This window comes from Onychostruthus taczanowskii, unplaced genomic scaffold (genome assembly GCF_017590055.1).
Source record: "Onychostruthus taczanowskii isolate IOZ18803 unplaced genomic scaffold, ASM1759005v1 scaffold12, whole genome shotgun sequence".
In the NCBI taxonomy this organism is placed as follows: Eukaryota; Metazoa; Chordata; class Aves; order Passeriformes; family Passeridae; genus Onychostruthus; species Onychostruthus taczanowskii.
In genome coordinates, this window is record NW_024498351.1 from 7804601 (window position 1) to 7831219 (window position 26619).

The 26619-nt window shown below is 35.1% G+C and overlaps 1 protein-coding gene across 1 annotated transcript in view; it reads right to left on the reverse strand.

Annotated features, from left to right (window-relative positions):
- The window catches only part of FSTL5 (follistatin like 5), a 248185-nt gene that overhangs the window by 23587 nt on the left and 197979 nt on the right, over positions 1 to 26619 (reverse strand). The window contains exons 10-13 of the mRNA XM_041427999.1: positions 17040 to 17158; positions 10473 to 10622; positions 3639 to 3746; positions 1958 to 2082 (exon numbers count right to left, since the gene is read on the reverse strand). Of these exons, the coding sequence (XP_041283933.1) occupies positions 1958 to 2082; positions 3639 to 3746; positions 10473 to 10622; positions 17040 to 17158 (502 nt within the window). The remainder of the gene's footprint in view (positions 1 to 1957; positions 2083 to 3638; positions 3747 to 10472; positions 10623 to 17039; positions 17159 to 26619) is intronic.

The following is a 26619-nucleotide window of genomic DNA, read 5'->3' on the forward strand; positions in this document are numbered from 1 at the left end:
GCCAACTTAGGCAGTAGGGTTATTTCCCTCTTAGCTGTTTTTTGCAATTCATACTTATAAATTACTCCCCTGGTTGTTATACACTCCCAGGAATAATAAACTCAAGCTTTATCTTTGTTGCCTAACAGCCCTAAGAAACACATGCTGTGATTGAGTGGGATTTTTTTTTTTGACTGGTCATATTAACTTTAATAGACTGGGATTTTCTATATCACTACTAATTTGATGAATACAGTTAATTTTAAATCTTTCCCGTAACATTGTTCACATATTGCATTTTAATTTAAACAAAAAAAAGCAAGGTACTTGCAGGCTAGATGTTATGGAAGACAAATTCTTCAACAACTGATTAACATAAACAGCTCTTGAAGAATACATTGAAAGAAAAGCACTGTATTTGTCTACATAGTGTTTTTAAAATTTTCTTTTTAGAAAAGGCACTAGGAATTAATAGCATTTCCCTTAAGCTCATTATTTGATAACACCAGATTGATTTTGTTCATTAAACCCCCCCAAATCTATGGGTTTAGCAGTGGACAAACTACCACAGGCTTTTTTGTTAGACCAGGAATTTTCTTCTTGCATTTTGGCAGTCTTGGCAATTTTATCTGGCATGTGAATATTAAAAAAACCCCAAAAACAACAAAACCAAAAAAACAAGCAACAAACAAAACAAAAAATACTTTACTAGGCCTGAACTGATGTACATGTTTATTATATATATCAGGCACTTATCAGATTTTATTATTTCAGTTTCAATTGATTTCATAGCCGTTTTTTATTCCCATGTGTTTTCTTTTATTCTTTCATTCTATTTTCTGTTGAGTTGCATACAGGACATGTGAAATGACTCAGCAGCCGAAGGTAACATGCAAAGCAGGAAGTGCCTACTTGACCTATTTGGGCAAAATATCAACCTAAAATAATCTGAGTTAGACAAGGCAAATCCAACACTAGTTTTGGACTGTCTCTATTTTTCTTTTCCCAGTGCTGATTCCCCTCCTAGAATGATGTTTATCCCTATCCATGGTCCTACTTTCCTATTTACTTGAACATGAAAGTATCTTAACGTAAGTTCTGTTTGGGCAGTACATCTAGTACCTGATAGTTTATGAAACAGTAACTTTTGTCCTCACAACACATATCTGTTCCAAATACCGCAGAAATTTCATATTCTTCTATGGCTGAATGCGAGGACAACAGATTACTTCAGGGACACAACAGGAATTTATCTACTCAGTTCCAGAAATATGGTAATAGTGGTACTTAGAGTCAATTTATTATTCAGGTATATTAATCTATACATTTCTTTTTAAATTTCATATGCTAGTGAATGCTAAATTTCACATTTAAAAGACTACTACTCACCACAATCAGAAATTCTATCCTTTTTAATGGAGATGTCTATTTACACATGTAATTTGAGAATTTTGCTAGAAAAGAATGATGACAGTTAAGATTATCTAATGAAGATTTTCCTATAGAAACCTGAACTTGGAATATCAGAATAAATAATGGATAATTGTTGGCAGAGCTGTTTTGAGGTGAAATGGATCTGTGTCAGCTTGCAAAAAAACTTGGAAGTTTTAAACATACAAACTACTAATACACATTAATGAAATACTCCGATGAAAAAATCCTAGACTGCAGAATTATTCAACACCTAGAGGTAGAAATATTACAGAGAAAAAAAAAAACATGGAAAGAAAATTATATATCACATCCTTACTAGTGTTTTTTGAGGAAGAAAAATAGATTTTCCTCTAAGAGGTCTTGGGGAGAGCTCTGCTTTATGCCTGTGTTAAGTGTTGTCCTGTTTTCCTCAGCCTCTCTTTCTGTGTTCCATATGTCTTTTAAAATCCAGCTGATCAAATTGTTCAGTTCTTTCACAGCCAGAACGTGTTCTTAGGATGAACACAAAGACAACCCGACGTTCTCAGCATTCAGAGAAACTTACCGCACGTGGCTAATGAGAAGGGTTGTAGCTGGAATGAAGAAGTCATCCACTCTGTCAAACTGCCTCCCCACGGGCTGAGTGTGGATTGTGTGATGAGAAACGCTCCCACTGGCTTGTGTTATCACCTGCACAAAGTAACATCAGCACAAACTATAGAAATATTCTTTAAAACTCAAATCTCTATCCAAATGAATGAATACAGTATTGCCTCTGTATTCTCTTGTGTTGTCTTTTCCATGTTACCAAGAAAAGGAATGCAAATAACAGTGAATAAAGCTGATCAACATTACAGATTCCAGAGAACTATTACATACTGGAAAACTTAGTCTTCATACTTATTTTTCCCCTTCATCTTTTTTTATCAATCCTGAATCCATATTTATTCATTTACATTACTAAAGCCCTTAACAGTTTTTAGTTTAAACTAAGTTTTTTGCTTATCTTTTTTCTTCCACTAGATCTTAGAGTGAGATTAAATTTTTAAACACATCAGCCAGAGTGAAAAGATGCTATGAACAAATCCACAGGAACATATGGCTATGCATACTCCCAGTTCCCATCAGTCATGAGATAATTCAACATAGGACAGACATATTTCAAAAGAGCAAGCTGAACTGAGTTTACATACTCCTTAAATTGTTATGAACCACTTTTATTCAAATCCCAAAATCTTGGACCTTCTCTGAAGCAAATGTTTACGGGTGAATAAAAGACTATTCCCTATGATAGCCACTATGCTTCTCATATATATGCATTTAAGAGTGGATTTTTTTTTTTTTTTAGAGAAGAAGAAAATCTATTATCTATAGTGTAATTAAAAACAAGGGTGAGGATGATCAGCCACTTTAAAATATAATAAGACTGACTCAATTATCAGTTCTGGGGAGGAGTGGTAACTAAACTTCCACAGATTACCTTGCTTGCTCAAAGTTATTAAGGGTCTGTAGGTGCTGAAAAGGTGATTCCAAATGTTACTAATTTTGCTTTTAAAACTTCTCTTATTCTTTTTCTTATATATAAGTATATATTAAATGCATAAGGATTTAATTAATTTCTGAAGAAAATGAAAACAAAATATGAATTTTTAAATTATGATATAAGGTTGTTTATCACAGTCTCAGGAGATTATGATAACTAAGGAACAGAAATTAATAAAAAAGTAGAAAGGTAAGTACAGCTTCTTGAGATGTTTCTTTAGCGACTGTCCCTAGGTTTGTCATTGCTCCAAAGTATGGAAAAAATCAAGATTTTTAATCTCTTTCGTGTGAAAAAACCCCAATAAAGACAGAGCTTGACACCTCCAGAATGTCAATATGACCTTAATGAAATGGAAGTATGTCTAAATTCCAGATTGTCCTCTAATTAGGGACAGAAATACCACGAACAGCAACAGTTTGCTCTCAAAAGACTGGCAGTACAGAACATGCTGCTGTTTTCAGCTGCATTCCTTATCCTTCTATCAATTTGCTACTGTCAGTTCAGACTAAGGGTCTTGCAAATAATCATTAACTTTTTGGTGAGGTCAGTTGTTTGTCTTGTTTTCTGGTTACCTAAAATCATTTCTCTGCCCTTGCTAGGGTCATGATAATAACACCTAAAGGAAAATATGCAACACACTGCAATTACACAAAGGTTCAGCCTGTCCATATTTCCTTACATATAATCATTGTGATCACCTCACCTGTAAAGTTGGTAAATTCTTTTCCATGTTTCCCCAGCTCAGCACCCAGACTTGATCATGTGATTTATCATAGTGTAGTTTCACTGGAACAGGATCTGTACTCACTGCCTGAAATAGAATAAGAAAAGAAATCCTTTGTTTGTCACATTTTCAAAGGAAACATAATATATATGCTTGAATGAAAATGATGAATAGATATGCATTTTCAGATATTTTCAGACTGTATTTAGGAATTATGTTATCAATTGCTGAAACAGCCCTCTGTTTAATTCAGTTACTGAATTGCTGAAAATGTGCTTTTTATTTATTATGTGCTCTAACACTTGGTATCAAAACTACATTATACTAAAGCCTTTAAGAAGTTGAAAACAAAGGTTTTTAATCAAGTACAAAACTATTTATCTTCCTTCCCTGACATCACTCTCACTTTATATGTATTGGTTGAAAAAATACACCATTTACCAAAAAATGGTTAAAAAGCGAAGAGTATTCACAAGCCACATACTGGAATTAATGGAAGATGTTACTGCAAAAAATCAACATGATGTTCTTGCACCCAAAACTTCCTATCTGTTAAAATGTGCATATTTTGTTGAAGTAGGAAGGATTGTTTTCATATGTTTTCCAATTACAGTTGCTACTTTTCATAGACCTGTGATCAGAACCAAAGTGTTTTCCCTACAACTTTAAGCACTGCCACTTGAGACCATGAACCTTTTAGACAGCTGAGCTCTAAACTTCCTTTGTTACAAAAACTGAAGGATTCAGAGATATTAAATGGGAGAACAAGTCGATTAAGAAATGCTATGCACAGGCTAAACAAGTGGGGGGATTACTTTTTTATTTTCATCATTTAAGAAGAAAAAATAGGTGGAAATTGGTTTTTAGTCTTGCCATTACAGAACTGTAAAGCACAGCTTGTTTATCAGTGTGTCAAGGAGAGTACCAGCTGGCTAATTAAGTGAACCTAATTTAAACTAATGATGTAGATCCTCAAGATAATGCACTAATGGCTGGCTGAGACTGCTGATGATACTTAACTGTACTCCTGAGGTGTTGCGAGCGACCACTTCATCTAAGCAGAATTAGTTTTTCCTTTTGAAAATGGAAAATGAAGTCAGGATGCTCACTGGCTCTTTTAAAATCACAAGTTACCCCTTGAAAAAGGTCATTTGTGTTTGATAACGTCTTTATGCTACACACTAGAAAACAAGTTGTTTAAAATAATACTTGAACTGTTGTATAGCTAATTTGTCAAGGCATGTCAAATTTCCCTTTGGCTTCCCCAGACAAAGGTCTGACCCATACATGTTGTGCCAGAGGACTGCCAGCTGCGTTCAGAGCTGGGGTCCTGGCACAGCCAGGAGGAGCAGAAGGAATTGCCTGCAGGGTCAGGCACAGGCAGTACAGCTCCCTAGAGGGAAGCCAGCAGCAAAAAGGAGTTAAGCATCTCAGAAGCAGACTTTCACAGCTGTTTCTAGCTGACCAGGCTGATCTGCCAGCAGCACACTGAGGACTGAAGGATGATGATTCTGTTTACTTCAGCCTCTAAGTCATCCCACTTAGTGGTGCGCTGCTATGCAATACTGCACAATTCCTGCTTTCAAGAATTTAAAAAGGAAAGCAAATGCTTCCCTTGACTTTAGAATGAGAATTACCTGGATAAGTCAAAAACTCTCCTTCTATATAAATCTCTAAAGATACAACATCCATGTTTCCACTACATTTCAATTTAGTCTGCTATAGAATCCTCTAAAGTACTCACTTTGATAAATATACCTGTCATAAAAAAATCAACTTCAAATCTAGTTGTCACGTATGTGCACACCTTTTACATTAACTTTCATAGTAGAAAGGAATAACATGTATAGTAGTACTTCAGAGAAAACATTGTAATAAGCAAAACCAAATAAACATTATTTTTACACACTTAAAGTCCTTTCAAATAATTTTTAAATTTTCTTTCTTTTAATTTTTCTTTTTTGCACAGTGATGGAAGTTTCATTAGAGCGCTCCTGCTTTTAAAATATGAAATTATCTCCACATTTATTCCCACTAGCCTATGTGCTTTTTTTGCAAGGTGACTTCTTATTAAGATGTAGACTAGAAATAGTTAATGCACCTGTACATGTATGAAAGTGATATCCTCTGTATTATTATGATCTTCACGAAAAAGGCAGTCTAACAAGAAAAATGCTCTCATTTCTGAACATTTATGAGCTGAGTTTCTATTTTCCAAGAATTAATTATATCTTTATTTTACTCTGTGCTAGGCAGTACTCTACATAATGAAAATAGACTGATCTGGAAATCTAAATTCCCTTCTGTGCTTCCTATTTGTAAAAGTGTTTTTGTAAGAGCATATCACATGAATAGAGCAACATTTAATGGTTAGAACATCCCTCCTACTTGCAGAAAATAAAGCTAGGAAATAAGTGCTTATTTTTAAAAGACAAGAAGACAGAGCTATGCATGTTTTAAGAAATGCTAAACAAAGAAGCTCTTGACTTGTTACTACATTCCAAATAAGCCTTATTTCAATTCTAAAACCCATCTGTGAATCAACAGTGGTTTTACTTTTCATAGTTTTATCTTATATGTTAAAAATAGTATAGATTTTAGGCTTTCATTATTTATTTGTTTGCAACTACTGTTATTTTTATCTCCTCTCTTTTTGTTTTGTTTGGTTTTGCTTGCTTTTTAAGTCTATTTTGAATAATGGCATGGGTAAGCTGGACACAGAACAAGTCCCCTTGTACTTTTCCCATGTATTTGGCTAAGAGTATCCTAGGAAGTAACATTCAGATCAGTAACAAATAGTAGAAATTCTACGTAGGTGTTCAAAAGTGACAGTAACACATCTGGTTTGATTTATTTATCTGGTTAAACTGCCTGGTTTATTTATGTCTGGTTAAACTGGTTATATTGTCTCACCAAAAATCTTTGTTAATTACTGTGAAATGAAAAAATAATCCATTATGACTACTTAAACACCTAGAACCATCAAAACCAAGACTTCCATTCCTGCAAAAGTTTTCCACAGCTGGGGTAAATTTAATTCTAGACTTTCCTTAGTTCATAACCTAGTTATTATTAAATTAGGGGAAAAGCAATGCTATTTTATCCCTCAAAATAAGATTCCTTTGAAAGTGGTGGGTTTTTTTCCCACAGAATAACATGAAAGCTTCTGGAATATCCTGGTTTTAACTCAATATACTTACTAAGTAGCACAGACTTAGTGCACAAAGCTCTTTTCTATACTTAGGCATTCTGTAAATCTGTTTTTCAGCTCATTACAGAAACTTGAATATTTTTTTTGATAGAACAATCTAATGTCATTCAAAAGCTGCACAATTGTTTTACATATTTCTGGGGAAGGGCTGAACTTTTAATTAGTGGTTAATTTACTAAATTTTACTTTTTAATTAACATACATCTTTGCAGTAAGTATCTCTGCAATTTTTTAATGGTAAAGTGATATATATTTTTACATACTTAAAACAATAAATATTGTAACTAAAGACAAATTAGAAGAGCCTACCAGTGAACATATTTCATAAAACTTAAATTAAAACCTATTTTCAGTGAGCTCAAGAGGAATCATGTGCTTTTGACACTGAAGTCTAAATGCTTATAAATGCAATTATATTGATATTTCATCTCTCCTGTGGAGAAAAGGAAGTTGACACCTGAATGTCAGTCAGAGACCATGGAAAATATTGCCAGATATTCCAGTCCTTCAAATTTGTGGACTTTGTTGAGACTGTGGGTTTTTACTCTGTCTTCCTGAAGTAATATATCAAACTGGTCAGACTGGTTGTAAAAAATATAGTTTTCAGAAAAAAAAATTCATTACCCACTCATTTTATTTCTATTTTAATATGCAAAGGTAAATTTAAGTTAAAAAAACTCACTACCTTTTTATTATTAACTTCTTGAATAAAATATTTTATAAGTCCTTGCCACCATTTGGACAGTTCAAGCTTTGAGGAAGCCATATCTGAGTCAGCTGACACAGAATTCAGAAAGCAGGTGTTTCAAGTAGGCAAAAGTATTGAAACTATTTTTTAAATTCATGCAATTTTATAAATGCAATTTTGTTATTTATTTTTAAATTTTATATGCCTGTATAGAATACATGTGTGTACTTACATGATGGGATAGTTTGAGCTGGAAGGGACCTTTAAAAGTCATCTAGTCCAAAACCTCCATAGTGATCAGGGACATCTTCAACTGGATCAGTTTGCTCAGAGCCCCATCTAAACTGACTTTGAAAGTTTCCAGGGATGGGGCTTGTAGCACATCTCTGCACAACCTCTGACAGTGTTTTGCAAACCTCATTATAAAAAATGTCTTCATTATATCTAGTCTGAATTTACCTTTTTTTTTTAGTTTAAAACCATTACTCCTTGCCTATTTCCACTGTCCCTATTAATAAATCTGTCTCCAACTTCTTTTTAAGTCCCCTTTAAGTATTGAAAGGACACAATACTGTCTCCCTGGAGCCTAACATATAATCTATACTTTAAAGATTTTCCATTTACTTATCAGTGAGAAAACCAAAAGGTATGAAGAAAAGCTGTATTTAAGTGTGTTTTTTTATTAACAATTAGGTTTCTAATAAAAAAATTTTAAAAGTGTTTTATATAACCAAGGAACACCTGTTTCCTATAAATATGATGATATTAAAAACACTGCCTTGTACCTTGGTGCACTGGGTTTGTGTGACAAGCTTTTGGTAGCAGGGGGGAGCTATATGGGTGGCTTCACTAAGAAGATGCCAGACACTTCCCCCATGCCCAAGAGAGCCTATGCCAGCTGGTGCCAGCACAGACTCACTGCTGGCCAATATCCAGTCAATCAGTGGTGTTGAGGTGAACACCCCATGTATGGAGACATGAGGCTTGACTCTGTTTTCTCAGAAGGCTGATTTATTATTTTATATATTGTATTAAAATACTACATAAAAACTATTCTAAAAGAACAGAGAGAAAAGAAAGATCAGAAGGTTACAAAGAACAGGAATAGAATAGAATGCGTAACAAAAATCTTGTGACTGCTCACAGCCTCGACACAGGTGGCTGTGATTGGTCATCAAGTGAAAACAATCCACATGGACCAGTGGAAGATGCACCTATTGCATTCCACAGCAGCAGATAGTTATTGTTTACATTTCTTTCCTGAGGCCCTTAGCTCTCAGGAGGGAAAAAATCCTAGCAAAGGATTTTTAATAAATTATCATAGCTATACAGTGGTGGGGTAGAATCTCTGGGATAAGCTAGCTGAGATGCACAGAAGTGCTATTGTGCTAGCAACCAGATGAGAGAGGAGTGGGAATATGTCAGAGGAACTGCGCTGCAGATGCCCAGGTCAGTGGAGAAGAAGGGGCAGGAGATGCTTGAGGTGAGCCAGCAGAGATTCCCTTGCAGCCTGTGGTGAAGAACACAGTGAAGCAACTGTGCTCCGGCAGCCCATGGAGGTCTGGGGTGGAGCAGATATCCACCTGAAGCCCCTGGAGGAGCCCACACTGGAGCAGGTGAATGCCTGAAGGAGACTCTGAATCCATGGGAAGCCTATACTGGAGCAGGCTCCTAGCAGGACCTGTGAAATTGTGAAAAGGCACCCATACTGAAACAGGTTTATTAGCACGACTTGTGACCTCGCAGGGGACCCAACATGGAGCAATCTTTTCCTGAAAGACTGTATCCCATGGAAAGAGACTCACACTGGAAGGAGTTTGTGAAGAACTGAAGCCCATGGGAAAGACTCACACTGGAGAAGTCCATGGAGGACTGTCTCCCATGGGAATGGCCCACCAAGAGAAGGGAAAAGACTACTCTCTCTGAGGAAGAAGCAGCAGCAGAAATTACATATGACAAACTGACCCCCCATTCCTCATCTCCTTCACTGCTGGTGGGGGAGGAGGCAGAGAGTCAGGAATAAAACTAAGCAGAGGAAGGAGGGAGCACTGGGTAAGATGTTTAGGATTTGTTAAAATATCCATTATTCTACTTAGATTTTGGTAGGAAAATGAGCTAAATTTATTACCAAAGTCAAGTCTGTTTTGCCTGTGATGGTAATTGGTGAGTGATCTTTCCCCTCCCTTATCTCAACCCATGAACCTTATCTTGGTCTGTTGAGTTGGAGAGAGGAGTGGTAGAGTGGCTTTGGTGGTGTCTGGCCTCCAGTCAGGGTGAACACACCACACCTGGTTTTGCTCAAGCTCTATGACTGTATTAATGGCTGTAGCATAGCACTGATTTCTCTCTTTAACTCAAAGAATTATTTTCACTAAGTAGATACTCCAGAATGCCAGAGACCAAGAAAGAGGAGTACAGAACAAGTTTGAATTCAAAGTCTCTGGTCTTAGCTAAGGGTGGTGCTTATTTTTACTGTAATTTCTGTGATTCCTCTGTCTAAAAGCAGAGTAACAGTGACAGAGTGACAGAGTAAGTCCTCCACATTCTGTAGTCAAACCTGACCTTTCTGTCAAAACTGACAGACTCATCCTTATCTTGGGACAAGAGACTCTTAGCCAATCATCGTTTTAGAGTGAAAGGTACCTCCAGTCAGAAACTTCTGAAAGAACTCATTTTCTCAACTACTCAAATAATATTTATAAAAGCTATTTTCATATTATCTTCCTTACAATTGTCTATTGAGAAGAACAGTTGCTAAGCAGAAACTGCTGCTAAATGTTGAAAGTAGGTGAACTTTTTTCCAAATAATGTGTTTACTCTCAAGATAACTGTATTTCTGTTTCTGAAATATGAAGGAAAGTCTTATATCCTATCATCTAAGTTAAAAGTAACTTTAAAAATGAGACATAAATACCTGTACAACTTTCTGAGACTGTACATCAACAATGAGAACTCTGTCAAGTGTGGGCTGAGTCACGTATATGAACTTGTCTTTTACATTAACAGCAGTTGCCCAAACACATCGCTGAACAGGATCACCATCTGCTTTGGGACAAACTTCATCCTATAATTCAACAGAAACAGGAAAAGTATGAGAATCAAAACAGTCAACAATGCAACAGAATAACAAATTATACCCACCTTCTTATTTTTTAACTGTAAAATAAAACCTCAGAAAATGTAGGGAAGGAAAAAGGACAGCTGACCCTAGGACATAAACTCATGTTAGCCAAACTGCATCTGTAAGCACCGCAACTCACCAGCACTATAAAATAATTCATATACCAAATTTTGGGTTGTTTTCTAGAAATTCGAGAAGTACTGTTGACCCGAGAAAGAAATCAATTTGGAAAAAAAACAAAAAAACACACGTAGAAAAAAAGTGAGCAAGGGGCAGGAGACATTAAAATCAGAAAACCAAACCAGAGACAGTGCTTGGGAGCTGGCAGCTCCCGCCTGAGCAGCATCACAGTGCCCTGCAAAGGGAGGCAGTGCAGGCATGGCTTACGCTGACATGAGAGCACAGCAGTAAGCCAGGCAAATACGTAAGGAGATGATGGTGTACACATGAACAGAAAGGGGAGGTGGTGTGGTGCAAATTTTCACATGGCATAGGGGCAAAGCAGCACTCGGAGAGATCAGTGTTTTGGTCACTTGGAGTACTGATACGTTGCTTTAAGATCAAGAAGTGTGGCAACGTCTGCCATAAGACATTCTCATGGCCTATCTTACTAGTTAAGTTAAACCCAATAAATACCAAATGTCTTCTTACTACCATTCATTCCCTTTCTGCCCTTCCATTCCTGCAAAAGGACGAACTTGAAAAAAATATAAATCTGCTCACTTCAGTGAACTGATATTTCATAATACATATAACTATACACTCTCAGTCAAAATTGCTAACTGGAGTTTACATGCTCACTATTCCTGATTTGTAGAAATACGTGGCCAATCATCATGTATTTAAGTACCTATTTGTGAATACTTTCTCCCAGCTTTTATCAAAATTAAATGTTCCTTAGTGAAATATAGTACTATATGTGAAAATTCCATTTATGAAATAGCATGATTTCTTTCCTATAATGGACATTACAATTATTTTAAAATATGGACCTGAAAACTCTTCTTGGAAAAGTACAGGATGTATCCAGTGTTTTTATTTTCCTGACCTTTTCTTCTTTTGCCTCTTATTTTAAATTCTTTGCATCACAAGGAACAATTTTACCAAATCATAAGTATTATTTCTTTTTGCCACTTATCTGCTGCTTATTCCTAATTTAGAATGCTCTGCCTAATACACCATAACTGGCCGCTGTGAAAATAATCATGATATGTCAGCAGATAATGACTCAATGTAGAATGAGCAGCAAGATGTGATGAGCTCTTAAACAAGAATTCTGTTTCTAAGCATCAAATGCCTTTTAAAAGGCACAGGAAACATTGTGTGGCAGAACACCATCTCTGGCACCAAGCAATGAGGATGATGCATTTCGACACTTCCTTTTCTGTGTCATCAACATTCTTTTCCTGCTGTGCCTCTACATTTTCGAAAATACACTCAATCTTTATATGTCAAAAGAAGAAATAAATCAATTTGCAGCTTTAAAAAAGGGAGTTTCTTTGCAGAAGATTGAAAGCCACTGCTTGCTTTTACATGTTCTTAAACCTCAACAAAGGGAAGGTCTTTCAGGAATCGTGTGATAAGGAAAGGTTACTAAACTCAGGTACCGTGTGACAGTACATCATCAGGAACTTCAGGAGAACTTAGAAATAAGTAACAAGTAAGATTTAATTTGTGCTGATAAAAAGCCATGAAGATCAAAGGGAGAAGTTAAAAATCTGGGTTTTTAAGGAATAACAGGCATGGGACAAATGGGATTTTCATTCTTAGAAGTAGCTAAATGCTTTTCATTGTTGCATAAAGCCAACATATGCAAGTATGTCTCCGACATGATGTACAATCATCGTATCAGTGATCTATCGTCATTTGCCTTCTGGGTAATTGTCACTTGAAGTGGAAGGTTGTTTCACTGATCTCATTATTTTTTATATTTATTCTAAATATACCCTGCCTTAGTTCCACGTTTTATCTAATCAGATAGCTACGTCTAGATTGTTCTACACCATCCTCTTATTCCTCAGAGTGAGCACCTTCAAACAATGAATCTACAATTGTTCATAACAAATCTACACAGGGACATGATTTTCATTTCTCTCTCAGGGACTCACATTAATTTACGTGAGTTTTTGGCACTGAATTCTGCAAGGATATATTCTAAATATTATTCAAAAATAATGCTGACTTCTGCTGAAGGAATCTGTGTTTCTTTCACATGGCATCAAATAGATTAAATGATTTCTCTGATTCCACCCGCCTTTGTGGGATGTATAGCAGAATAGCAAAATACTCTAACTTAAGCACTCATAGCTATATCCAGACATGAGCTACTGCCTTATACATTTTTCTGAATCTGAGTCTAAAATATCCAGAAGTGTATTTTTAAAGATTTTTTTCTCTGTAAGACCAGTACAAATGTAGTCATATATACATATATATATACAACCACACATATACATGTCTACATATACAAATATACTTTAAAGGTTCTAAAATATTTTACAATTTGTCATAAATTTCTATAATCCAATGCCAATTCTCATCTTGCCTGAAAAGACTGAAAAAATAAAAGCAAAAACCTTTTTTTCAATGTGACAGTGAAAATGCACCAAAATTCTCATATCTAAAACAGAGTGTTTTTCCAAGTATAAACTGGTTTATGTGGTTGCTTCTCTAGTTATTCAAATCTACATTTATCTGAAGCTATTTCAAAAGAACTGAAATCTTGCTTTTGAAAATATAACATTTAGCTCATTAGACAGTTTGGACTTCTTTTACACTACAGGCAGTTATTCTGAAGCTCCATATTAATTTCCCCAGTGGTTGAATAATTGGTTAAAATTATTTCTCCTTAAAATGTACGCATAAACCCACCATTTTCTTCTTCTAATTAAAATGTAAGCAATTTACTTTTTCCTAATTTATTCTCTCTGAAAAAAAAAAAGTTATCATCTGATAAAACATTAATTTACCTCATTGTTGTATTCCTCCCAGACTTTTTAATCAAAAAGTGACTTACTCTGTAACAAGTCAGCAGATGGAGGAAAATAAATCCTTAGAGAAAGTTTTTCAAGATAGTCTGGGGCAAGAAAATCTCAAGAGGAAACACGTACTTGCAGATTTCTACGTGCAAATTCTGTGTTTATTAACTTACACTTACTGCAAGGGTCCTCAGTGCTTTAACAGGATGTGAGTCAAACTCTTTAGGCAGAGCAATGAAATGTCCAGCTATGCTATGGCTGCCTAAGATCATACCAACAGGTTGCAGCAGTGCAAGTTTCAAGACATGAATTTATGTATTACCTCTTCTATATTAAATCATTGTTTCCCTGACAATCTCTCTAAAAATCAGACTGGATATTTTTTAACTTTTTTTTTTTTTTTTTTAACAAACAAAGCTTAGCATTTAATACACTTTCTGTGCTGTAAGAGTGTAAACCAAGGCAGTTTATGTGGACTACAAGGTATGCTTCAATCTAATTTCCTGTGGAAATATTGGTATGCCATGTAGTCACATTAATTATTATGAAATGAAGTGTTTTGCTCTGACCTCCAGCATATATTCAAATGTGAGATGGCATATTTTACTGAAATTTGGCCATTATGTGCTACTTCTTGTAATAAACAGAAAATCAGCTTTATGTTGAAGCCAAAAGGATTTTTTCATTAGTCTCCAAAAGGCATCTGTTTCAAGTGCTTTTTTCCCAGTCTCTGGAAATAATTATTCTAATTGGGATTCATAGTGAAAGGAAAAGAAAAACACTTTTGCATAAGATTTAGAATTTAAGTCTTTGGATAATATTAAAATGCAGAGGATAAACAGAGGTTGTATGCTAGTAAGGAAAATGTCCCAAGCACTTCACAATGATGAGGTGTTTCAACCGGTGAAAGACTCTACTTGAACCACGGTTAAGAATCTATTTAACAACAGGTTAAACAAACAGCTGTCAAAGCTAGTCTAACTAAGCAACAAGACATACCAGAAAATAGAAATCAGTTTATTTTTGTCCCTATGCATCTAGAATTTTCCCTATCAGACTAATAAATTTCTACTTGCACTTGAGAATTAAGAAGATTCAAGTAATTTAAAAGATTCTGGGAAGGAGAAGAAGAAGGTCTTTACAATTTCTGTGACCCATGATCATCCAGTAAAGCACTAAATCTTTTGCTTCACTTTAAACACAGTGAGTCTAAATGATTCATGCTAGATATACACCGAAGAGTTTTCCTGTATTGACACTCAGTTGCATAAGAGGTAATTAAATATTTAGATAAGGGTTCTCAAGTATATAGCAAGTCAGAAAATATATTTACCTTTAGCAAAATTAACATACCTAAATATGTACATGTATAAGTACTGCAGTGCTGTACACAATACAGAGCAATATTGTGTAGGAACACCTGAGCTCATTCTTCTACAGAAAATCAGTTCAGGTTTGTTGACAGACAAACAGGAAACCTGTGGAGGAACACTGCCGTGTCATGTGCAATATCCAGACATTTTCTATTACCTAAACTGCACTGCTGAATTTAGAAATGTTCCTATGCTTTAGCAACTGTTTGGCAATAAACAACTCTCCTGTGGTTTTACTTTTCACTAGAACAGCCAGTTCAGAGAAGTGTAAAAAAATGAGAAATGGGAGAGGTTTAAGCAAGCACATGTTTCCTTTATTAATAATATGTTAATAGTTAAGTCATGGAATGCCCTAATGGGAAGGGCTGTGTAAAGTTACATCAAAATATGCTTGGTATACTTAGCAACATCTCTGATTAGTAAAAGTATATGGTAGAGCCAAAGCGAATTACCAACCATCAATTTATGAAAAGAACTGTTACCACTAAGCAATCACATGCTGAACTTGATAAAAAGCTGATCCTGGGACAGAACTGGGTTATTTTATTATTATTATTATTCAGAGGAAACAGACTTTCCAAAGAGGCCTGAGGAACACATGATATTCTTCAAAGGAGTAGAATAAATATTTTTTTAAAAAGTTTCTTAAAAAAATTTCAGAATAAAAGTTATCAGGTAGTCTACTTTCCTTTTTTTTCTTTTTTGTTCTCCCCCAAGAAGATACACTTATTATGATACTCCAGGTTTGAAAGGTTGCAAAAGGAAACAAATGTTATCTATTCATCCTATTATTGACACACTTCAACAAAAATACCCTTAAAATCTAGGCTGCACTTTAGATCAATAAAATTTTAACAGACTTCTTACCTAATCAGCTTTTTAATTAAACAGCCATTAAAAAAAAAGTTTTTGGTTTATTTTTTGACTGTGTCAACCTAATTTCACTTAAGCAGCACAAATCAAGGTATGATTAGCTGTTCAAAGCATAATTATTCACACTAAAATAAATCTTGTTGCTGAGTACAGCAGCCTTTGACATCAATAATCATAACAGAAGAGGAAAATTCCATTGAGACAGCTCTAGCTCTGCTGTCATTGAAGCATTAGAGAAAAAAAAAAAAACCCAAAGTGTAAAGCTGAATGCTTAGTATATATTTCAAGGTCACTCATTCAAATCCAAATGAGAAAAAGTTACTATTTTTGAAAGCTGATATATCATATAGAGTAAGTCTTAATGTAGTGACTAGTAGCAAGTGTTCCAGTGGGAGCATGCATCATGTCAGCTGGCAATTTGATTAGCAGTAAAGGAAAAACATCACAAGAATAAATGGAAGTGTAGAACACACTAGTGTTTTTATGCATCCTACTCAGGGAAACTATAACATAAATTCTAGGAATTTTGAAAAATCAGCTATAAATATGTTAACAGTAAAGTTATTGAAACTACTTATACGAATTTTGAGTTGGAACCAAAGCCTCAATCATCTCTACTAACTTCAGTGGAAGCTGAGAGCGTGTTTACCAGGACAGGGATTTGCCTCACGAGTTTAATATAGACAAACATCCAGTGAAGAAAAAGAAACCATTAACACTTCCCCGCTCCCCAGAAGATCCTATATTTAATATACAGAGAATCAATCCCTGATTCACTAAGATGAACTTAAACTCGTGGGTGGGAGGTGGGAAGCTGGTGGGGACTAAAAAAAACCAACAACAAATCCAGAAATAGAGAGCTGTTAAAGAACTGGGAAAGGAGAAAGACAGCCAAAGAAAGAAAAGGTTTGTAAAAGTATTCAGGGAATATTCAACAGAAAAGAGGGACTGAAAGCTTGAATTTAATAGAGGACAATGCAAGAAATTTTGAGATCACCATTATAAGCTATTTGTTCATTCAGAAGACATGGCATAATTTATCAAGCAAAAAACACTGAACTAGTAATAACAAATTCTTAAGTAAAGAAAATTATAATTGAGAAAACACTACAAATAGATTTTTAAAAACCACTTGCCTGAAAACCGAGGAGTTTTTCACTAGGCTTAATATGCCTCTGAAATTCACATTCCACTGGTTGTATTACTTTGATGCCATCTTCATAAAAAACATAAAACATGTTCCCAATTCCCAGACCTTAGGGACAAAAACACATTGAAATTATAAAATTAAACAATGACGAAAAAGAAAATCTTTGTCTTGAACTAAAAACCTAATCACAGTTCAGTATGAGATCAGTTTGTTAATGTGTATAATGGTAATACAGCTAAACCTATGGGATCTTTTGTTGTAAAACTGAAACAAAATTGTTACATTATTTAGAATTTTACATAGTTTTCTCCATTGGCAAGACAGTGTATTTATGAATACAGATCTAGAAATACAGAGTTTGACAGCTGCAGCAATAAAAGTGTTCTTGTGAAATCATCTACATTCAAGTCAAATTAATATAAATTCTCAATTTATGTATTTTTGTTTTAACTTTTGCTTAGGGATGGAGGACTTAACATAATTTCTGTACAACATTAAAAGAGAAGACCTGAGTCTTTGTTATAAACTTAATATTTCAGTCAGAAAAGGAAATATTCTTTATTTTATTAGAAAGACAGAGGTGGGCAGATATTGATTCCAATGCTGAAGCCATAGGTGTTTACAGAACCATTCAATCCGTCTTCCACAATGTTGCTGAAACACAAGATGCTAAGTTTTGTGGGGAAGGTGGGAACCAGATCTGTAGCATGAAGCCTCACAGTATCTGTGATTATGGTCATGACCACAGAAGACAGTCTCCCTAGTTTTCTGTGTGCCAACTAAGACAACAGTTGTTGATTTGCTATGTGGATGCTATAGCGAATGATCAGATCATATTCATACAATTCTTTGAAGAAAATCATAGTACTCATAAAATCATAACTATAACCATTCTGACAACTAAACTATTGGCTACAATGGTAAAAATGGATGCACATTTTTAAGCTTTAACTTGAGATAACACAATTTGGTATAGGAACACAGAGGAGTGAAACCCATGAAAAAGAAATTTGAATCTGAAATTCTGCTTATCCTAAATTCTGAGCGAAAACCAATGTTAATAGAGAGAGAACAGGTCTTAAGAAAAAATAAACTAATGAGAAAATCAAGAGGGGGTAGGAGGAATGAATGCTTGTGTATGTATATGTATTTATGTACACACGTACATAAAAGTTTCCAGTCCCTGTTAGGAATCACATAGCTAACACAGTTCCTAAAGGTTTTATACATAGAAGGTTGTCAGGCTATGCCCAGAACAAACACATTCAATTATCTTTGAGAAATCTTGTGGAATCATTTCCCATTTCTGACCAAATTTTCCCAGCAAGAGAAGCAGTCTCCAAGCAGGGTTTTCCTCACTTTATATTGAATCTATCTATTAATAGGCTAGCAAAAATTGGGAGAGAAATTTGCCTATGCTGCATTGGGTGTAACATAGAAGCAGGGTTAGGCTCATGGAAACTCCACAGTCATGTCTATTCAGAGCACAGGGTGTACTCAGGGCAATATGCCCACTCTGGCCAGTGGGCACTTTTGTGCCTTGTATGCAGATAAATCACACAGTCTATATGAGACAGCATGTCCAGGTCTCTCTTTAGAGAAAGCCTGACATTGCATGATGTAAGAATAGCTGAAATTTGCAGATAAGCCTGACTGATGTTAGGCTGCCTGTACCAATGCACACAGTGTAGAGATCTATAGCTGAGCAACTGGCATATTGTGCCTTGGGGATGAATATGAATATGGCTGGGCACAAAACAAGGTATTCTCTTCATCCTCTCACTGGCTGAAATGCATTATAGTTATTAGAAGGATAAGCAATACCAGAATGTGAGGAAGTAGCTCAGATGATAGCCCCAGGTGAGCCAGACATTTGGTAATCAGGCTCCTAAAACCTCCACCTCAGGTGCCAATACTCCAAAGTAACATTTCCAACGTACATATATTATTTATGACTAATAAACAGCCCAAAGGTTTAAGCCTTTATTTCCAAAATCTGGATAATAATGTTCACCAAACTGTTCTACAAAAACAGTGAAGGACACACAGTACGAAATGTCCTTCTTCCATTTCAATACCAGGCTAAGGAAGTCAGTTCATATAACAAGCCTTAACCTCTGGATCCAATTAGTTAATTCCTCTTTCCAACTTATTATGACCCAAAACTCTTCATTTCAGTGAGTGGCTACAGATACCTGTACAAATATCTAATCTGCATAAATATCTAATCACCTCAGCAAGCCATTTTTTCAGAACTACAGGAGCTATTCCTTTCACGGAACCCTCAAAGGGAGGGAATTTTGCAACCCTCCTCCCACTAAATACAATCCTGCACATTTTCAATGCAGCACCAGAAGCAATAGATAAATAGATTTGCTTTACTTAGACTAAATTGATACTTAAAACTGGCTAACATATTTTTTTTTTTAATGGTGGAGGTTGGGATTATTTTACATATATATATGAATAGATTTCTATTTATTTATATATTACATTATTACTGTAAACACATGTGCCTTCAAAGTCCTTTCAGATTTTCTGATGCAAGTGGTTGTGATAAAGATTTTGTGAACTTGATAGAGAAATATCTCTTGGCACTAAGGTCTATGTATGGTTTCATGATCTTGATTGTCCTACTAATCACCCATCCCTCTCTTCCTATCTGTTAATGCTTTCATAACAGATAATGGCAGAGTATGGATGGCCCAGAGGAGCTGATGGTGATGTTTATTGGCATCTTCAGGGTATTGCTCTCTTGTAAAATATTTCCAATGTTGTCATTAGCAACAGTATTTATTGGCCTGCATTTCTATGCAGAGAGATTGAGAAGATCTGCTCTAGGAAACACAAAATCTGCTACTATACATTGCTTTTTGATTAGTTTCACATTAGTCACAGAGAAATTTGAATGTCTTAACCATAAGCACTCTGGTAAGCTATTGTTTTTAATTGGCATTTTTTGTCAAATAAGTTAAATTTTCCTAAGTGCATTCTAATGACTGAAAGCAACAAATAGACTTGAAAAGACAACAAATTAAAAAATCAAGAGGATACTAATATGTTTTCAGTTTTGAGATAAACCATACTTGATACTTTCCCAACAAGAAATAAGAACAGCATACTTTTGAGAATTTGATACAAACTTGTTGCACATCAGTTTAAAGATTAACAGTGCAATTGTATGAAACTCTAAACACATCATTTGTACTCTGCAAGTCCAATAGAGCAGGAGGATCTCAGCTGAACTCCACTACAATCACAGAAATTATTGTTGGTACCAGCTGAGCAACTGGTAAAACAGGAATAAAAAATAAAAATAGTTCATATTTATAAATACACTGGGAATGCTAAAGGTTACTATGTACAGGCAAATGAAATGTCAAATTTTTAAATCTTTAAATTAATTAAAAACAAATTTTTGAAAAGTCTATAGAAATACCATTTCTAGCATGAATTCACAGCAAAGCTTGATTCACTTGTTACCTTGTTTTACCAATCTTCCAATGGAAATAATCAAAATAATTTCTTACTACTGCAATATTTTAATTCCTAAATTGCAACTTTAGATGAAGAACAGGCTACTTAGAGCAACAGTATGGGAACTCAAGAGAACGCATAGATTATGGTATTTTTCTGAAATATGAGGATAATTTTTGCGATCATGTCATAGATATGAAAATTCATATCTATCTTTTGCTTGTAAAAAATATTTCCATGATTATTTTTATGTTAATAAAACCTGATTATGTCTTTATTTATGTTTATCCTTTGGTTCATCACAAACATCCATTCCCTGCCCCAACATTTATTTACAAACCTTTCCTGAGAATAAGAATAAAATGCTTAGTTTAATTAAGAAACAACAGGTATATCAATTTCAAACTGTTTAAGATTATAATTTTGTCAAATAAGATTCATACAAGAAAATCAATCTCAACAGCATATAGGCTGACTGGTTAGAAGTTTTACCATGACAACAATCAAAAGTTAAAGGTCTACATTTTAAATCTGAGCTTCTTGTTGTTTATCTTTAAAAAATTGTCAGAAAATTGTAAACAACTTATTTCATTCTCTCTCCCAAAAAAGAAAAGCAGTTTACAAAAGCATGAGCATTCATAGGATTCATTTCCACTTTAATTTTTTTTTTTAAGTCAAATTCCTCAGTGTTGCAAGGGGGTGGGTAATTACTGTAACTGTAGAGTACAAACAAACATAGGTACACACACACACACACAAAAGAAACAACAGATGAGCATTTCATCACGCTACAGAAAATATGAACAAAAGTAATCTCCATTAGTACCTTGCTCTCGCCACAATATGTTTGCAACTGCAGCATATAAGAGAAAGAAAAAACAGAAAACACAAATGAACAAGAGAAAGCAAGAAATGATACATTAATTCGGAAATAATTATAATGCTTTAACCTCTGTTTCACTCCTACAGGTAAAACCACTGGAAACAGTAAATTAACAATAGTTCTCTGTGTCATGTGACCAAGTTGTGATTAGCCATGGCAGTTTTTGGGTACAGGGTAAACCCCATCACTCCCACTAAACCCTCCAAGCTGACTCCATCACTCCATTAACCATTATCAACAGTGTGTTTTATAATCCATTACAAAAAGCATGTGCAGTTTTCATGCACATAAATTATACATATTGATGACAGGTGATGCAATTTTCATGATTTCCTTTAAACCCCAGACTTTGAAAAGAATAATTTCAGAACATAGTTATGAGAGAGACATGCAAAATTAAAATATACACAAGATATGTAGCTTAACCATGCTACCAAAATTGTCATGCTGTATAATGTTCGTCATTCTCTTTGGAAGACCAAGAATGGAATTATAAGATGGCATGGTAACCAACTAAATTTTTGCTCTGATTTTTTATCTGAAAACATAAATTTTATTTGGCCATCTTGTTTGCAATTGGATTTTAGACCTTTGAGACCAATGAAATTATATCATCCTAATGTCACTCTTTCTGTCTGTGGGGGAAAAAAGAAACAAATATGGTCTTGCAAATTTTTAGTATTTAGAACTCAGCATGCAACAGACTCAAATTTTTAAAACACCATCACTGAAAGCCAATGCATATTGCAAAGTAATGAACTTAAGAAATTTTAAAAGTCCCAGAGGAAAGGAATACAACACAGAAAACACACATGTCACACAGAAACAGAATGAAATTGGGAGGTTCATTTAAACAGAGTGCTACAAAAGCTGAAAACATTAGTATGGTTTAAAAAAAAGTTTGGAAAAAGCAATGAAAGACATATTATTAAAAATTATGTTGGCACACAGAAGTTTCTCATCTGCTGACAGCTGAAGGTTGAGAATGAAAACAGGAACTATTGCTCCAGAAAAGACCTGAAGACTAAGATTTTCCCACATCATTTGTACTTCGACAGGAGAGGGGAAAAAATATCCCTGGGAGATGATGCAGGACTTTGGGTCTGGTAGTGCAGCCAGTTCTGGATTCACCCTCCTGTCGGTGCATCTAGCCTGAACTGCATGGTTTTGCCTTTGATGGTATTCAAAAGATTTCTGAGGACCTGCTAAACAACATCCCCTACATCCACCCTGCCAGTCACCTCACCGCAGGAGGCTGTCAGGCTGACCGGGATTTTTTTCCTCTCTCAATCCATGATGATTGCTCCTAAACACCTTCTAGTTCTGGGAATGGTTTCTAGGGTGAAATGCTCCATCTCTATTCGAGAAATCAACTTGAGGCTGATGCACCTATCGTGTCTCGGATGCTCCCTCTTGCCCTTGAAAAGCGGCGCTGGCTTTCCTACAGTCTTCAGGAACCTCCCTGATCACCACGATCCTTCACAGATTGTCAAGAGTCACCTCACAATGCCATGGGACAGTTTCTCCAGTTGGGTTCATCCCATCTAGGCCCTTTCACCTGTGAAAGTTCACTTCATTTAAATGGTCTCAATCAAATCCTGTACACCATGGAAAAAGAAAGCTTCCAAGCCAGAGGATGACTTCCTTCCCCAATTTTCCCACTGGTGTCACATTCCTAGGAACAGTTTTTCCAGGAAAGATGTGAAGAAACCTTCAGGACAACTTGTCCCCTTCCAGATCCTTTGCCACCAGTTCCCCATGCCACTCAGCAGGCCCACATTCACCCTTAACCTTCTTTTTCATGCTGATGTTTCTGTAGAAGCCCATATTTTGTCATTCACCAGACTCAGCTCCAAATGGGTTCTGTAACTTTAAAATTTATCCATACACTCCTAGACAGTGGCTCCAGATGCAGATCACAATTCTGGATTTGACCGTGTTATCTTACACAGTCTTTCTTATGAAATAAAGCAAATTAATTTCCCCAGGGCAATCTAGAGATTTCCTTTAAAATTACTTTTCTCTTCACATTGTGAGGAAATAACCATGTAATACATGACACTTGAAGTCCCACAAATTCAGCCATAATGTTCTACAGTTCATCAGTGTTTTTCTAGGGGTGATACAGGAAAGAAAATCAAAAGTAATTACAGCTACAATTACAATTACACAAGTATGTGGAACTGTACAGGATCAAAAAATTATTTAAAATGGTAAGTACAGAACACATTAATTTGTGTTAATGCAAAATGATATGTATGATTCTGAGCTTTGCTCAAGAAAAAGGGCAGGATAATAAAAGTACTTTAAAAGCCTCACACATTAAAATTAGCAAATCATCTAGAAGAAAATTGAGATATAATTTAAGAATGCAATATAATATCATAAACAACAGCCACAATCTCACCCAGCAGATCAAGAAACTTCTCTTATTTTTTAATCAGACCTATAATTGCTGTTCAGGAAAGATGTCAAGTCTTGAGATAAAGAGTTCAGTGCTGGAACAAGTACAGCATGTATAAATATAAAGTATGCTAAGGAACATATTGTTTGCCTTCCTTTTCAGTTTAGCAAAAATTAACATTTTTCAACCACAATTTATACGAAATTCTCAACCATTTGTAAACTTCATAATGTCAGCTTATAGAGTTATTGATCTCAGCAAAATGTTCTGGTTCCAAGACTGAGTACAATCTTCTTTTTTGCCACAATTCAACTATTTAACAGTTATTAAATAGTATTAGGAGATATACTGGAAGACTTGCAGAAGACATTGTATTCCAAAAGTTTGTGACCTTGAGCAGGCTGTCTTCTACGTGGGGCCTTTGACAGGGAAGCCTGCATGTCACATGGGTACCTGCTGCAAGGGTAGGTGCTGGAATGCCCATGAAAACCCATGCTGCACAATCATGGGCCTTATGACAAATTGCAACCTGCCAGAGGATATATGGCTTTCTTTGTTACACCACATAAAACCACCACAGCATGGGAGGGAGCAGAAACCTCTCCATGGACAGGATCTGTGCAGCTTGCTGTGGGAAAATCCACCCACAATTAATCCCATGCTGCATAAGTAAGTCCCCGGTGCCCCGATTTACTCACTACCTATATTTCTCTTTTTATTATATCTTATTAAAGCAGCTATTTTATTATATCATTTGTTGTTGGGCCTTTTATACTGTCATCAAAAAGAAGTCTGCATTGTTCCTCCTTCTCCCTTGTCCCCCAGCAATGCAAAACATGGGAGAATACAAGTTTTCTTGAAAGAGGTTTTCTTTCTTTTTCTTTCTTTTTCTTTTCTTTTTCTTTTTAAGCACACTTACAGCTCCATAAAAATGACTCTTCATGGTCCTTCCACAGCTATTCTGTGGTTTTTTGTACAGCCCCAGCCACTGATTGGGAGCAGCTAATAGAACACCTGAATGTCTGTTCTTCATCTTTGTTATACCTTGTGTTGGTTGAATGGTAATAGGTTGCACATATTTCACTAAACTCTATCCTTAGTAACTCATGAAATTCTGCAGCAGACTAATAGCAGTGTGAATTCTTATCCACTTTGGATGGAAACAACAACTGCAAAAACCCATGGTATTTCTACTACTAAATGAATGAGGGTACTGCAATATGTCTTTGCAAATAAATTCTGTATCCTCCTCTTTCTTATTGCATTGGTAATACATTTCATTACATTTACTTCTCTGTCTCAACAGACAATTTCAAAATTTTCAACTGTCAACTAGTGTTTTTCCTCCCTACTTTTCTTTTCTTGAAACATTCAATGCATTTTGGAAATAAAGTGTGTGTGTAGGCAAAATTTACACTGAGTTTGAATATTAAATGTAATGCTTCTACTTCCTTTTGGCATTATTAGCTGATCAAATTTTCAGTAATTAGCATGCAATACTACATATCCAGACATACTCAAACAAAATGGATATCAATTAAAAGATAGGAAGCCACTGTCTCTTTCAATGCCTTCAATTCCATGATGTCAAGAGATCACAAGTAGATGTAACAGAAAACAGGACAATGAAGAAAATGCAATAAAGTCATATGAAAAAAATGTGTAGTTCAACCCAATTGTTCAGAATTTTGCTATGATAATCTGCTGTACTTTCAATTGCATTAAAAGAGTAAGTTCAAGATGTTTAAAGGGATGTTGCCTCCTTACTTCACTCATAGCCACCACCACTGTCGACTGTTTTGATTAATCCTAAACACAGGATAAAGACATTGCATATGTTACTTAGTCTCTTTTCTCACATCTCTAATGTATATACACCTGCCCTTCTGTTACCTGGTAAATCTATAACATAATTACTATCTTTTTGCAGAACCACATAAATTTTTAAGCATTATTTTTATATTAGAAATAATTGTGTTAAAAGTGAAGATGAGGTTGACATGAATTACATTTTTGCTGAGGTTCCACAACCACATACGCCTACTTTTAATTTAATTTTTTTCTATAAGAAATTCAGTTTGGTTTTGTTTATATACAAATGCATATAAAACCTAATTTATTTGAGAAGCCAACACTTTTTTAAAGTTATCTATTGCTTTTTTCAAGTATTTTAAAAAATAATTGACATTACAAATTCCATCCAAATTCCAGTCTGCTCTTATGTGATATGCACTTCAATTGCATTTTAGGTTAATACAATAACCAAATATCTGGTTTATATATATTAGACTATTATTTATCAGTTAAAAGTCAACAGTTGACACTTTAATTTTGTTCAAACATGAACATGCTACCTAATTTTTCTATGTTTTGTATAACTCTTTATAATGAATCATGTATAAATCCTTTCCCATAGCACATTAATTCAATCCAGTGTAATCTAGCAGGAAGAAAAAATGGTTCATGAGCTGAATTACTTGGCAGTTTGAATAAAGTCTTTGCCCACAATGCTGTCAACAAGTATAAACTTGTTTAGCTCTGCCATAAAATAAAATGCTAGCATAAATTATCTCTGAGAAAATTAGGTAAATAGGTACCATTCAGTATCAGATGTGACAGGAAGATTCTATTAAAATTGCATAAAGCCTTTCAGAGAGAATTTAGGCCATAAATCACAGTCAAAAGGCTTTTAGTCTTATTCCCAGTTCTAGACAGTGGAGATGCCTTGTTGCTTATGATGACCATAAACCTGTCAAGTCACTAGCATTCAGATAACATAATCTTTTTAGGTGATAAGACTAT